We start from the raw sequence: 15,458 nt of genomic DNA, 5'->3' as shown, positions 1-15,458 counted from the left end.
GTCTCCGCAGTAAAGTGCAAGCAGCCCTGAGGTACTGTGGAGCTCTGTGTTGTGCAACGACGTGAAATCCGAAGACTCATTTGGTGAGGGATATTGTGTGTTTTCTAGGAAGCCTGGCATGTGCAGGTGTTGAAAGTTTTTTTTTTTTTTCAGATTCTTTCTCAGTCTGCCTCAAGTGCTGTCTGTTAATTATTGATTTGCACGCAGTTACTCGGAATAAATTCCTGGGTATGGGCACGATGGCGCTGCTGTTAAGCCGTTTCTTAAGCTACTCCATTCGAGGCCGTCAAATTTACTTTTTTTTGTTTACTTCTGATCTTGTGCAGACCTGTGCCGTATAATTTAGGTTATGTAAATGGGTTTAAGTGATGGTCTAAACCTTTGAGCCCCATCTGTTTTAAGCGCCTCCCTTCTAAAATTCAGTCTTTTATCTTCTCTGTGTACTTCACCTACTGACACCATCTTGTCATGCAGACTCCTACAAGCGCACCGCAGCAGTGCCACGGGCCTCGTCTCTTTGCCCCCCACCTCTGACGAGCCGAGCAGCCAGCTGTCATGTGTGAATGACGCCGCTGCCACCGTACACAGCACGGCGGTGTGAAATGGCAGGGAGACCGGGACAGGGGGGTTATTTTGAACACTGTCACTTGATTGTTAAGTAGGAGCTGGCAGCACTTCTGTGTTCCAACCTCAGCATTTGCACCCGATTCTGGACGTTTGCCTTGAGGTTTGGCATGTTCCTCTATACGTCTCTATGTGTAAAACAACACAGGTGATTTTTAAACAGGAAGTGGTGGCAAAACACCGCTTCAGTGAGTTGTGGCTACGGCTGGTGGAAAAAGTTATATGACATGAAGGAGGGTGAGAAGCTGAAGTGATCTGATGCAGTTTTGATATAGGTGATTGGTAGATGTTGCAAACATTTGCAAGAAACTCAAGAAACAATCATGCAGATAGCGCTTTGCGTGCATCAGGTGCACCCATGCGTGCATCAGGTGCACCCATGCGTGCATCAGGTGCACCCATGCGGCATCATTGACGATAGTTTCTTTTCGAGTAGAGAGCGGAGAAGGCAAGAAAAACCAACTGTCTGCCACAAAGTCATGAACCAAATGCTTCATATGTGGATGTAGCGGAAGTCATCTAAAGCCCACAGGTTTGTAAATGATCAGCGTTTGATTTCAAAGTACGAGACAAACCTTTGTGAGACCTGAAGGGTTTTTTCGTCATGTATTGCTGGTACGACATCTGGCCTCCATGCGCCATGTGCCTTGTGTCCAATCTTCTCTATTGGTGAAGCTCTTTTTTTCTCAGTTGCAATCTTTAAATTCTTATTTCAGCTCATAGTACGAGACCTTACAGAAACCTTACAGGACATGTGGCTTGGAGGTAAATATTAACTACATAACAGCTCGTCCGTATAAGTCCCTCGTTAGTTAGTTAATAAACAGACTATAATTTCTGACCACCGTCGTCTCTTAGTGTGTGGTATGTAGAAACACGCTGCCCCAGATGTGTGCAGACGGCAGCTCAGCTGTTTATATACAGTAGCTTGGTCGAGGCTGGTACAGTCTTCACCGCACATTTCACAGTTTCTCTCCAGCTTTCTACAGAAAACACGATTTCATTCTTTGGCAGCGAAGCCTGTATGCGCCAACAAGTCAAACAAATGACATCCAAGACCTTATGTGGGTCAGGGCATTTCCATTTTCTATCATCTTCTGTCTGTACAAATTGTGTCACCTCTTCCTCACGCACGCCCTTGTCTTTCCTCGTTTCCTCTTTGGCTCTGGAGTGAGAGGAGGAAGCAGCGTCTGTAGACGATGTGTTTTCGCTTTGTTTCACGTCACTTTGACAAAGAATAAGATACAAAGGTCTCATATGAACAGTATTTCTCATAGAAAAATATTAAATGATATTATATTGATCCCCTGTGGCGCTAGTATTCGATTGTTTTGCATGATAATAGTCTGAAGTCACCGCAGCTCATTCATAATGGCTGCTTCTAGGTAAGTGGGATGCTACCCCCTATTAAACACATTGAAATATGAGAATTGCATGTGTATACAGGCCCTTGAGGTTTGGCTTCGACATCAAGAGCTTTTGTGGAGCCTCATAAGCAAATGGTTGCGGCTCTTACGTCTTCCTTGATGTTTTTTTTTTTTTGCTATAACGGAAACGAGCTCCGTACAGAAGCTCGGAGAATGGAAGATGTGATTGTTGGCCAATGTGTTTTGTAACTTTCCAAAACCAACAGTATGACGTCGGAGCTGTTTCTGCAGCAGTTTGCCAGGTGTGAATAGGTTAGAAAAAAAATGGGCAGTGCTCCTATTGCCGTGCAGACTCCTTACTTCATAATCCTCGCACTCCTACTTCCACTCCCTGTTTTGAATTATGGCATTACACAAAGTGGAGAGAGTGAAGCAGACTTGTCTGTAAGTGCAACACAATCTGCCAGTAAGAGTGTGAGCAACTAAACAAACACCTGCTGAACAAGCCGGACATAAACTTGCAGATATGCGTCATCTTCAGTCGCTTCCCCCACAGTCAACCTGCTGCTCGCTCCCTTCTTGTATTTCTAAACAAACAACACCTGTTTTATTTATACTCATCCAGGTAAATCTCATTGAGGTCCACAACTTCATTTCCTAGCGACTGCGCGACATCAGGCACTCAAATGCAAACGTACGGTGACGCTGTATGAAGACAAGGAAAACAGCTGTAGAAAGTCAAGATGAGCTAAAATGTCACTGAGTTTTCATTGAGTTCTTATTTGAAACACAACAGAAAAGTTAAGTCTACAACTGAATCCCCTGCTCACTCTTGGCTCTATGTGGGTTGATCTGCTGGTTGATTTGTTTTGACCTTTCGTGGGCAGCGATGGAGGCTTTGATTGCAAATGTGTTATGATGTTGTGCAGCTACAAAGGGGAAGAGATGTATTTTTAGCTACTGCGTTTAATAGTGATGCATCATTTCTGATGAGAAGTCATACTTGCGTGTCAGGCTGCAATTAAAAAAAAAAAAAAAAAGGGACACATTATTACAGTGATTTGATTAATTGACAAACTAATTAGCTGAGTTTTTCACATCTGATGCTGCTCTTCTGTTTTTTAGTTGAACAGATGGTTTTACAGACATGGGTGCTGGATGAATGTTAAGTTTGTATTTTTAACAATGAATCTTGGGCGTTTTCTTCTGGTGGGTTGTTATGTAAGTGGAATATTTCTACGTAAAGATAATAATGAAAAGAAAGGATGAAAGAAGATGCAAACGACTAATTGGTAGTGCCTACTCAAAGGTGCAGCCAACTGAGAGTATTTTATTTATTTTTTTTATGTGTATTTTGAAGTAGACTCTCAAAAAATTGTCGTGCGTTCCCAGCCCGTTAAGGTGTGGAAGTGAAGTGGCAGGTTTTAAGCCGATTGAAAACCTTCTCGGGTTCAGTGCATGACAGTTGAACGTTGAGCAGCTTTGTGTTACTCTAAGTACAGCGCTCTCCTCTCAGCGTATGTGCCTGCACTTGTTGCCGCGCTGCCAGTTGTTCAGGTTAAGTAATTGATTTATAATTTACGGCAAGTTCCTCCTTTGTTGCATGCAGGTTTTTTTCCTCGCCCCAAGACACTAAGCCAGCTGGGTGTGTGTGTGTGTGTGTGTGTGTGTGCTGCAACAGCGCTAACATTAGCTAATTCAGCTGTTTTGTGCCGAGACGGGGTGAGTCGTGGAGAGAGCCAGGAGAGCAGGCTGTCAATCACAGCTGTCCACTCATGGCCTCGCTGCCTCTCCTGTAAGCCTTCGAAAATCATATTGACAGAGCAAAAACTTTCTAACATGTCCTCCAGCAAATTTGTTAGAAGATTTGAGCCGACCCCATGATGGCTCTGTAGTGATTTCCACAGCATCAAGAGGCCCGTTAGTGGCATTGGTCTGTCAGGTTATTAAATATCCAAACAGATCATTTTTGGTTGTTAACCTATAGCTGGATTCCACATTTGATTATCCTGATCTGAACTTTCCAGATCTGTTCCACACACATGTCTGGATTTCATCGGACAGATTTATGATTGAGTCTCTGTGACTCTAAATATAACATCTAACCTCTATGATTGGAAATTTCACATATCAGCTGTAACGTTAAAAACGCCTGCCAAAAATTGTTCAAGCCTCTATTTTGCCTCGAAGTCTCTCTCATTGGGGAATCGATACAGGACGCCTGTGGGTGTTGGTAGTGGGAGCACTTGAGGGGCCTTTGTGAATTGGGCTTGTTCGAGTACATCCTGCAGATGCTCAATGAGCTTGGGATCTGGGGAGTTCGGAGGCCATGGGTTGTTTTTCATGTTTTTTTTTTTTTTAATCTGTCCCTGAGAAGAGTTTGTGGTAATTTTGCCATATTGCCCTGCAAGCGATGCAGGGAGGGTTGAGTTTGGGTTCCTGATCAGCAGCAGCATTTAGGTGGGTGATATGTGTCTTAGTAACATCCATATTAATTCCACATTAGGACCAATGGTTTCCCAGCAGAACAAGATGACTTAAGTAGATTTAATGCTGTGGCTGATCAGTGTTTGAAGAAAATAATTTGTGAGTAAGACGTTATGTTTAAGTGTCACATCTAGACAACTTCTGTATCGCATTACTTTTTGGCGTGTGAGTGAGTGAGTGATGACGTTCGAGATGTTTGCTCTACTAGAGGATGAACCTGCGCCAGCAGGGCGGTAGTAAAATGAGCATCATTATTCTTCTTAACCCTAAAGCCTGAAGCAGTTAATTTACGTCTGTTGGTCTGAGTCAGCAAACCAGATGCTGTTGTAGCAGCCTCCTACTCTTTTTCTTTTTTCTTTGTTGCTCACAAGCTAAGCGATAGCAGCAGGAAGTGATTTAGTGTGTGTTGTTGTCGTTGCAGCACTGTGGATGGTGGCCAACCACAATAAGAGAAGGGGGACGTACTGCCGCTTGATTGTGTCGCTCGGAGGATTCAGTCAGATTAGAGACAGTTCCCCTCTCCTGTCATCTGTACACCTGAAATGTCGAGGTTGATTAATGTCTCGTCTCTCATCTGTCATCTGAGGAGACGAGCTGCAGAGCGGCTGAGATAACCGACTCAGCATGAAGGCCCTTACATCTCTGAGTGCGGCGGAGCAAATTTCAAAATTGGCATCAGATGGATACAGTGGACACAGACCCGGTTCGTTTTGTCCCTTTTGCCTTTATTCAGATAAAAACTCTTGGGAAAGAGAGGAGGGGATTGACATGCGGCAAATGTCTGGTCAGCTGTGGGTCTAACTGAGCCCTCAACTGTATTTGGTATGTGCCCTTGGCCCTCGTCTCACCCGCACATACAGTATTTTAAATCAAAAGGCTTTTGAGCTTGTCAGCCTCTAATGTCGCTGCTTATCTGGAGTCAGTTCATTCCCCTCTCTCCAGGCATCCCGGGGCTCTTCCGGTAGCATCTGTCTTTTTTGTTTTGCTTATTTGTATGTTGATTTGAAGATCTGGATCTAGGTTCCCGTCTCTCTTGTGTGCTTCGTCTTCTCCGGGAATATTATGCATATTGTCGGCTCTGAACCTGGTTTTCAAAGATGTTGTTCAGAACAGTAATTTCCCCTCCCTCCCTCCCTCGTTCTGCGTACCTCCACATCGCCACTCCCTCCATGCATGTACCAGCAGCACCGTGGGGAGGGCAATAAAACAAAGACAGAGCAAGCAGAAACACTCGCAGTCTGTGCAGCTCTCATCTCTCGACTTCTGTGCAACACCAGTCGTTTGACTCATAAGTAGCTGCTTCTTTTTTCTTCTTCCCTCGTTGTTTTTTTACAGTTCATTTCACATGCATTAACAGAACATTTGTTATTTATTGAGGTGTTAAACCGGAGTCTCCGTGCACAGCAGTGATAGATTATTTGTCATTTGAACAATGGGCCCTTGTTGTTTTTTTGTTGCTATTATTCTCCCTCGGCCTCTAATTAATGAGTTGTGTGAAAATACAGTGTAGTAAGCATGAGACCCTCCCCACCCCAAACCCCACCTTCCCTCAGGAAATGTTTACACTCACACAGTTGCTCAACAGCGACCCTGCACAATAACTCTTTTCCAAGGACACAGTGTTCACTGGAACGCACACACTGTACTGTACACATTCACCAGACGTCTCCCTCTCGAAGCTGTGGCGTTTAGGCTAAATCCACACAACTTGTGGCACAAATGTAGATGAGGATGAACTGGGTTAAACAAATATACATACACCCTGGGAAAGTGTACTTTGTAAGAGTGACATTTTATTACAACTGATGTGCAGGATGTAACTGATCTGCATTAGAAAAAACCCTGGAAGAAGGTGTAAATGATGACACTTCACCTTGAATTTATCACAGTAAGTTATTAATTACCTTTTTTATTCAAGGCGCTACTACTCATGGGCACAGAGCAAAGGAATGAACGTGTGGTATAATAATATCTAAATAAAGCGTCACAGTTTTACCAAAAGAGCTAAACTAAGAGCTGTCGCCATTAAGTTTTATTCTACACAAGGCTTAAAGTGCTTGTGTTGGTGTTTTCAGTTGGGTCATAGACCTCAATGTGATCTTTATTAGTTCATGTATCTGTTAGATGTCGCATTATACAGATTGATGGCTTTTAATTTGAGTTTTTGCAAGACCATATGTTTATGTATGGAAAGTATTTGCTTTGCATCTGGCAAACATTTCTATTGAGACCTCTTAATATACCACTAAAGCACTAAATCTTAGCTGTGGTGCGTAGTATTATTGGATGGTATTGTGTTCTACTGACGCATGTTTATATCATCTTCCAGGATAATCATACAATTAAATTACTACCTTTCATGTCGCGTTTCAACATAAACTGAATATTCTAATAGTCATTAATGGGGATTTCGTGCTGCACGGATATAGTGGATTGTGTTTGTTTTCACTAGTGGACCTAATGAACTGGCATGTGAGTGTTCATGCTGTTTCTTATCTCATTTTCTACTTTTTGCTTCAGCCTGAAGAAAAGGTTTCCGCGCAATTAGTGCCGCGTATGTGTGTTTCCCTCCAACCTCTCAGGAGGATGAATATCAGTGTGACTGAAGTCCAGACTTGATGGTAATGAAAGGCCAACCTCGCACAAACATGGAGTTCTGTTTTTAACAGCAGTCTCGTGCATCCTGCGGTCGCTGGCTTTACTTTGTAGCGCTAATTAGAGTGAAGAAATTTGTTAAGGGCACATGAATTGAACTCCGCCGAAGCTCCCATCTCTGAGATCTAGGAGTCGATTCCTGGTAGCAAAACCGCTGACTTTGTCATGTGGTCACCAGTCAGAACTGGCTGTGTTTGCAGGTCTGAAGCCAGATAAGAGGCCTCATACTTGTTGCTGTACCAGTGAAGTGAGGCAGCTTTAACTTACAAAAGTTATGACTTCCTGTAAATTACAGTTAACAGCAGTTAGGGCGACATGGCAAAAGAGAAACAGACGCTCCTAACTTTCCCAAAACAGACAGAAGATGTACATGTTTACATGGCAATTGCCCACGTTGTGTTTGGTTATCATGCTAACACTAAAGTGATTCAGTAAGTTTTCTCTTCCTCACTAACAAGCAAACAGTGAGTGATTGTACCTCTTTTCTGTTTCTTTCTTGATTTATCTGAAGACGGAGTAGTCTGAGTTTTTTTTTTTTCCTGTAAATTGTTGACTTAGGTTGGGTGCGTTACCTTCTATGGCTGAAACGAGACCCGTACTGTGCAGTGCAGATTTCAAAGAACTAAAAGTAAATTCTGTGAGCTTTTAGCGGTGTGCATCTGATGGATCGAGAACTTAAACGTATTTCTGCTCCTGTGTATATAGAAGTTATATGTCTTTTAATATCATCCATCTCTGTATCCTCATCCAGCCATTTTTTTAGTGCGTGTTTGCAAACATATACACTCTGGACCAGGCCCTGCTGCAGGATCTGGTTAGTGTTGTAGGCACTGCTTAGTCTGGCTCTGAAAACAAGGAAAATATACGTTGTGGTCGTTCTCACTGTTTTCATGTGGTTCTGACTCACCCTTTCATGTTGTCTCACACGCACACCATTACTTCAGACTCTCCCCAGTCTTGGTCTCTTGCAGTGAATTTGTAGTAAATTTCAGTGAGAATCTGACTACGCAATTCTACACGCTGCTGGTGCTGCTCGCCTCTAACGCTTTCTCAAGTTCATCACACCCCCCCTGCTAGCGAGTAAAAGCTGATGGAGACACTGGGGGAGATGAATGACATCGGAGATGGATGAAACTAAACAGTGAAGTGGACAAGTTCTCACCTTGGCGAGAGATATCAAAACGCTGACTGCAGCGAAAGTCACATTCACACACGGGCAGAGCAGCTTGTGCGTTAGTGCAATACTTTCAGCAGTGTGGATGCAAGTAGAACGCACATCGGCCTGTCTGTCCCGGCTCTTCCAGCTTCCTGCGTGCATGAGTTTCCTTCTTTGTTTCTGCCATTATTTTCTCCTGTGCTTCACTCCTTCTCTCAGCTGAGTCTCTCAACCAGAACAGTGGCTTTGAATGTTGCCCAGTCATCTGACTGGAGTTAGCCCCCGCAACAGTCTGAGAAGGCAACAGCGTCTGACCCACACACAAACCAAGAACAATACGTCCTTTTTGCTGACTTAAGTAGGGGAGCCCTTAAAGGGGTTACGATTCCTGATCCTCTCTGTCAGGAGAGTGCTCCTTAAGGCAGAAGTACAAACAGGTCACGTAAAACAGGAATATTTTCTAACTGTCTCCAGGTCTTAGATTTTTATTTTGCTCATAATTTTCACTCAGGCATATCCTGTGTTTATTTGCAGGAGGAGCATCAGTACAGATTCAGCCATGTTCCGAAGCTTTGTAAATCTTTTCCAGATGCTTTATTTGTTTTGCTTTGCAGTGGCGGCTATCAAAACCACTGTGCTATTTGGTTGTACTCATGCAACAGCTTCATAATTAAGTGCAACCAGTGAGTGAACTGCCAAACACACAGAATTAATAGGCATCAGTTAACTTAATGATATGACAACATGCGCCAGCGAGTAAATTTGGCGCAGCCACTTTTGCATCGGTGTTGAAGTCTGTTTGAACTGAATGCACCTCCTAAAGTGGTTATTTGAACTTCGGTGTTGCTGTAGATGACAAACGAGTCCAAATCCTGACCCAGTCCTCCTTTCACGTTATAAAAGCTGTTATAGGAAACTATCAAAGGAAACCTGTTACATGTGGTGTAATTGGATCGCTAGATGTGATTTCATGTAAGTGTGCTGCTCCATTACGTCAAAATAAAAAATTACCGTATTAAGAACAGAGTTAACCCACAGGAAAATAACTTTGGGACATTCCCGGTCACTTTTTCATTCATTTCTTCTTTGTTGTGGTTGAGTATGTCTCTGTTGCCTACAGAGTGAAAGAAGAAATAGAAATAACAATCCTAACCGTCTGAATTTGTTGTGTTTTGCAGCTCAGAATGTGACAGTGGAGGAGATCCTCTCGTCCTATAAACAGGCCTGTCAGAAACTCAACTGTAAACCTATATCCAAAGTGCTCAAACAGATACAGGTAAGGTCCAACTGAACACACAAACACTTGAACAAACACAGTTGTAACACATGCTCTTAACCGTTTTCCTTGTCCATGAGTCTGTTGTTGGGAAAATATTTATTTCATCCACTGAGGAAATACTGAGAACAATGTCGCAGAAAGAGAGATTAATGAGGAGGCCTGTTTCCTCTAGAAATTGTTATTTGCCACCGCGAGTGGAACGTCATAATCCCCTCCTAAGTCTCTTGGCAGAATGGAAAAATAGCCCTTGTCAGTGCAGACAATGGTGTCATAAAGTGGTCAACAGCTGCTTTTTGATGGCGAAGTCTCAGTCACAGGTGAAAATCCCAAGGCCATGACCCCTCACCTGGTTCCTACCGAAAAAGCCAAAGGTCAAAGCCAGGTTATGTCATTAGCTTTTTCCTTACTTTAAATGTTTCACATAATCAGTGCGTACTGCATGTTGAATGGAAACAGACCTCATAATTATATTAATTCTTCAAAAAAATCATTTACAAATGAGTCAAACGATTCACCCTTATTGAATTAGGTAAAAAGCCATATTGATTAAAGCCTGTTAAAATGGTGAGCATGAGACACCTTCTCAGAGTTGAGCTTGTTCAAAACCACTGGGATAAAAATAACTGTACAACAAGGTTATAGGACATACAAAAGACGACTGAATGTAGTCAAATCATGTCAACACCGAGCTATACAGGAGCCGGTGGACAAGCAGCCTGAGAGCAGTTAGGAAGTCTTTTCGTTCCACCCAAGAGCCTTTTGTAATAATGAAGTTTTCCTGTCTGTGAGGCCGAACAGAATTTATTTCCAAGAATTACATCCTGGGCCTTTTCTTCTGGGCATGGAAACACTTCAGAAGTTTGTTAATGTGGTTTGAGGGCATGGTATGATGCAGCCCGGCATGACTCTGGACATGTGCTGTGATCCTGCAGAAGTGGGCCTTTCTTTTTCTTTTCTTTTCTTTTCTCTCCCTCTCTTTTTTTTCTTTCCCCCACTGCCATCTCCAGTGGGTTAACCAGCACAGTCATGTGTCCCATAATCCCTCTATATAAGCAGTTCTTAAACTCCAGCAGGGGAAGCCTCCGGGTTTTGTTTTTTAAATTTCTGCCGACCTTGTGACTTCATTTGTGAATCGGTGCACATGCTTGATTTGAATCGCTGCCGTTAACATGTTTGGATGGTTCCTCCTGTGAGGTGAGGAAATATGAATCAGTGGGCAGAGAAATCCTGCAGGGTCTTTCCTGTCCTGCCGCATGCTAGAGGATGATATATGTAAAACATACTGTATAGTAAGGATGTCCCAGTCTGTATCAGGGCTGGTCCTGATATTGTTTTTTTTTTTATGGTTGGCCAGCACATAGACCGTGTAGCGCTAGCGTTGAAGCGTCTTACAGAGTTTATGGCATTGCATGACCATCTCATTTCTTAAATAGAGAGCAAGCTGTGCTGTCCTCGCTACGTTACCTTTTACCGAACTTGCTACAGCCGCACAGTGCATACATCATCTAGGACAATACAAGTAAGATAAGAAAACACTTTATGAATCTACAGGAGAGGAAATGTTGTTTATTTAAGATCAGATCAGGAGTCAGTTTGGCCGATACTGAATATTAAAAGATAGATATTGGATTTGGGCACAAAAAAATTGATCAGGAGTTCTCTACTGTATATATCCAAAATCCATGTCAAGAACCATTTTTTTCACTTAGTTGCACAGTCAGAACAGGTTTCTTGATTTGTCTTTGTTTTCTCAGAAATTAGACAAGTGGTGTCTGTCCTGCTTCTAGACAATTAATCTGACCATGTAATAGTCAGTTTCTATCAAAGACTGAAGATATTTCCAACCCTGAACTTTCCCACTACTCTCATACATTAAGACAATATTATTCATACCACACAATAGAAAACAGTGTTTCCATTTATCTGAATTTCTCACCAATGGACAAAAACGTATGACTGAACACTGGGAAGTTACACTTTCTGAAAAAAAAGAAAGAAAAGCTGCCGTTATGGTAATGATGACGCACCGCTGCAGCAGACTGGGCGGTGATGCAAGACCGGGGACACCCAGGAAGAGAGAGTTGTCCAGAGGAATATGTTGGTAAAAACAAAGTTAGTTACACCCTTGAGATGTCACAAAGTTCTTCCAGACAAAAGCACAACTTCCCACTTTGTCAATGGCTCAAACCATAGTAAGTTACAGCGAGCTTTAACGTCTTGCTGACGACATGTTCAGTTCTCAAGCGTTAAAAATAAAAACCCTGCCGCTAATACAGACTTGAAACCTTCTTCTGTTTATGGCGGGGAAGCACCTCAACTGTTACTGGAAATGTAATGGTTGATCTGATAACTTTGACACTTACTGTGTATATGCAAACCTCTATATGCCTCTGTCCCGCATCGTGCTTGTGTAGGAAAGTCTCGCTACCAAACCAGCCTCACATAGGGTTGGCAGTGCTGGTATTTGCAGCAGGGACACATTAGCACTTTCTCCTGTTTGTTCTGTCCCTGCAGCACACACCATAAACCCCTCACGCGGGCCTCTCCACTGGAAGTTTGCATATTTCTACATGCCGGTTTGCAGGTTAACGATGAGCGATGATGATGATGAAGTTAAGAGGGCCTCAGATGGAAGCACATTCGTTATTCAAGGGACACTGCAAAGAAATCCCCACACGCCTGGTCAGCTGAGGGAGAGAGGTTGGGTTAACATCTCGGCTACTTGCGGAAAGACACATCCCCGCGCTAAGCTGCTGCCGCCGCTGCGAGCTTCGTTTAGTCTTATGGCCCCGGTACATTTCCACTGGCAGTTGGGATTCCTGCCCTCCCCTCTGCTTTTTTGTGATTGCTCATGTTTGCGATGTCTGGCCTCGCTCCATCCCTCCCTACCACTTTAGTTTGTTGGTCCACTACAGACCCCTCTCATTTCTGCTTAGTCATCCTTGCAGTAACCAGCCACATAAACAGACCGAATGCCTGGCCGGTGAAAGGAGGGGGTTAGCAAGAGGTGCTCAACCATTTACATTTTTTTTTTCCCTCCCTCACTCTAAATGCTTTCTTTATTAAGTCCAAGTGGATTGTACACGTGGCGCCTTGCCAGGGGCCCTACAGGTTATGTACGTTTCTGTCCGGTTGTTTGTGTGTCCGCAAGTTTATAAGTGTCACTATTTAGCAGCCGCATGTTGAATGCCCGTTCCGCCGTTACTCCCACCAGAGTCTTAAAACCTGGACACTTGGTAGCCTTGTGTCACATTTCTGCCGCTGAAATTCCCTCAGGGACGAGTGATTTCCCAGTTATGCAACGTCTCACATGCGGCCGGGGTGCAGACTTTGCTTTCTTTGAATCTGCAGAAACATGGTCTCCCTGAAGTCTGCTACGGTACATCTAGAACGAGGTTGACACGTTCATCGTGCACGAAATAAACAGTAAATGCCCAGCAAGAGCTTTTCTCGCGTATGTATAGTACACCCGCACGTGCTGTGTAAGCACCTGCGTCCCCGTTTTAAGGATGCAAAATCCAAAGTTCACATTTCTACATTGCATATGCCAATGGGCTCTAAGGCATTTCCAAACATGGTTGAGAAATGCAGCCTTCTTGTGTGTGAATTGCTGCCAGGAATGCAGAAAATGACAGAAAAAGCTTGAACCCGAACTTCAAAAGGCTGAGAATACTTTAAACAGAGACCCACTTAGAAGCAGGCTTTGTAGAACTAAACTAAATAGATTTGCATTACGATGTAAATAGGAGTAAACAATCTTTTGCAGATAAATAATAATAAACTGAATCATAAGTGTCTGAAGTTAATTGCTCATAAGTTAAACACTGTCTTTTCTAATTAATGACAGAATATAGTGCAACAAAAACATGTTTACTAGTGTAAACCTAAATAAAACCTTTATTAAATAGTATCATCACGTCTGAATAACTGAATAATATGGGAGTTTTTTAGTATTCAGTTGTTAAACAAAGAGTTAATCAACCAATCAGAAAGTGATTGATAGAGAAATTTTAAAAAATCAGACTTGAATTGACAAATAGGAAAATAATCAATAGGTTAATTGATGGTAAGCGGCCCTAGTCCCTTTTTAGAGTGAAGTAATAAAGTCTGCAAATGTGACGGGGACAAGTACATGAGGCCCGGATGTCGCTACTGATTTACTGCATCTTGATTTGATACAGTATCAACTATTTTACTTGTCATTGGTTCCAGAGATATGTGATTTTCCACAATATCTGATCTTCGTATGTTCTTTCCTTTTTTTCCTTTTTCTTTTTTCTTTTTGCTCGAACCAAACTAACACAATATTCTACATCTAGTTGGTCTATCTTGCACATGGCTTTGTTTTTTTCGATGCTCTTCTCTGTCGTCCGTGTCGACAGTCACCTCAGGGCTGTAGCTTCTGTCATGTTTTGAATCTCTCTCACAAACCTCATTGTTCAGATCTGATCTGAGGATTTTATGAGTCAATATTGGATTTTTTTCAAATCAGGATCAGTTTGAATCAGAAAATCAGTATTTTTAAACTAGCCAGAGCTGTTCAGATGTTGATGTATTTACAAGAAAGATGGGGAAAAATGAAAATAACAGAAGCCAGTGATGAAGTAGCGTATGTTCTCATTAGAAGCCTGAATGAATCGTTTTCCATAGAAAATTTCACGTTTTGTAGACGCATTTATCACAGAACATTGTTCACTAAGAGTCTACATGATGAAATCAGTCGCAGTTTCACCAGAATCGTAGTTTAATTATCATGGCTTTTGTGTTGTGAATTCATTCAGGCCGATGGTGAATTTTCTCTCACATCTTTCTCTCTGGATTTCATGCTGAAGGGTTTGCAGAAAGTCCTCAGACTCCTTGACTCTGTGGCGTAGTCTAACACGCATTTAATAGTTTCCGCAGCGTTTAATGAACAAGGTCAGAATTTGAAACAGTTGCTCGATGTCATCCACCCACAACACACACACATGCACACCACCACTCATGCAGAGGCGCCCTTGTGCGTCATGCACTATTTTGGGTGGTGGCGTTTCTGTCAGAGAGGAATTTGCACTGATAAAGTCATTGTCACTGACAGGTGCTCAAGTTAATTGAAGCTGGGAATTGACTGGAGTTAAATTGATGCAAATATTTGCCTGCTTCAGTTTATATAGTAATTAGCCATATTTCGCGAAGCCTTATATACTTTATAAATAATACCGCTGAATGTATTAATACAGAGCAGCTTTCAGATGTTGCGTTCGTCGCACAGCGTAACGGTGGTTTTACTGAACCCCCTGAAGAAGCCATGAACTCTCACTCCAACTAAACCAACGTTATCATGTTCAGACACACACAGATAAGTAACAGCATAGAGACAGGAGGGCAGGGGTTAGCGAGTTCATGCTGAATGGGCTGGGCAGTAGAGAGAGGGATTTGCTGGTACATAGTTTTGGGGGCTGCGCTGTGTATGTTTTCATGTTTGCGTAGGCAGTTGGGTGTCAAGAGGGTTAAATCATTTTCCACCTTTTCGATCTGTGTGGCCGGCGACCACCGCGCAGAGTAGATTGGGGTCAAGGTGAACGCACACACAGATGAACATGTTCATGTTTAAAGAATCGGATTACACATAAATAACACTGGGACATTATTTGCATGGTCAGGTCTTGGTTAGTCTTGTACACATGCACTATGTTTCCATTACGTCACATAGACACAAAACCAGTCCAGGTTAGTCCTCCGCGTTCAAAGAAGCTGATTCTCTCTCAGAACGCTTGGAGTTTCCAAGTTAATCTTTGTTTCGAGTTTAGTTTCACTCTCACATTCCTGTTTAGCCTTTTTTTTTTTTTTTTATCAATCTACTGGATACTTAAAACTGTATCAGAGCTCTGCTAAGTTACTGTTGATGCTA

General features: G+C 42.7%; 1 protein-coding gene across 1 annotated transcript in view; it reads left to right on the top strand.

The window, feature by feature from the left end:
- ppp1r37 (protein phosphatase 1, regulatory subunit 37) overlaps window positions 1-15,458 on the top strand; it is a 47,765-nt gene that overhangs the window by 10,042 nt on the left and 22,265 nt on the right. The window contains exon 2 of the mRNA XM_047593467.1: window positions 9,468-9,565. Within this exon, the coding sequence (XP_047449423.1) occupies window positions 9,468-9,565 (98 nt within the window). The remainder of the gene's footprint in view (window positions 1-9,467; window positions 9,566-15,458) is intronic.

This window comes from Mugil cephalus, chromosome 9, assembly GCF_022458985.1.
Source record: "Mugil cephalus isolate CIBA_MC_2020 chromosome 9, CIBA_Mcephalus_1.1, whole genome shotgun sequence".
NCBI classification, from domain to species: Eukaryota; Metazoa; Chordata; class Actinopteri; order Mugiliformes; family Mugilidae; genus Mugil; species Mugil cephalus.
The sequence above is the reverse complement of the archived record's forward strand: the minus strand, read 5'-3'. Positions and strand labels throughout refer to the sequence as shown.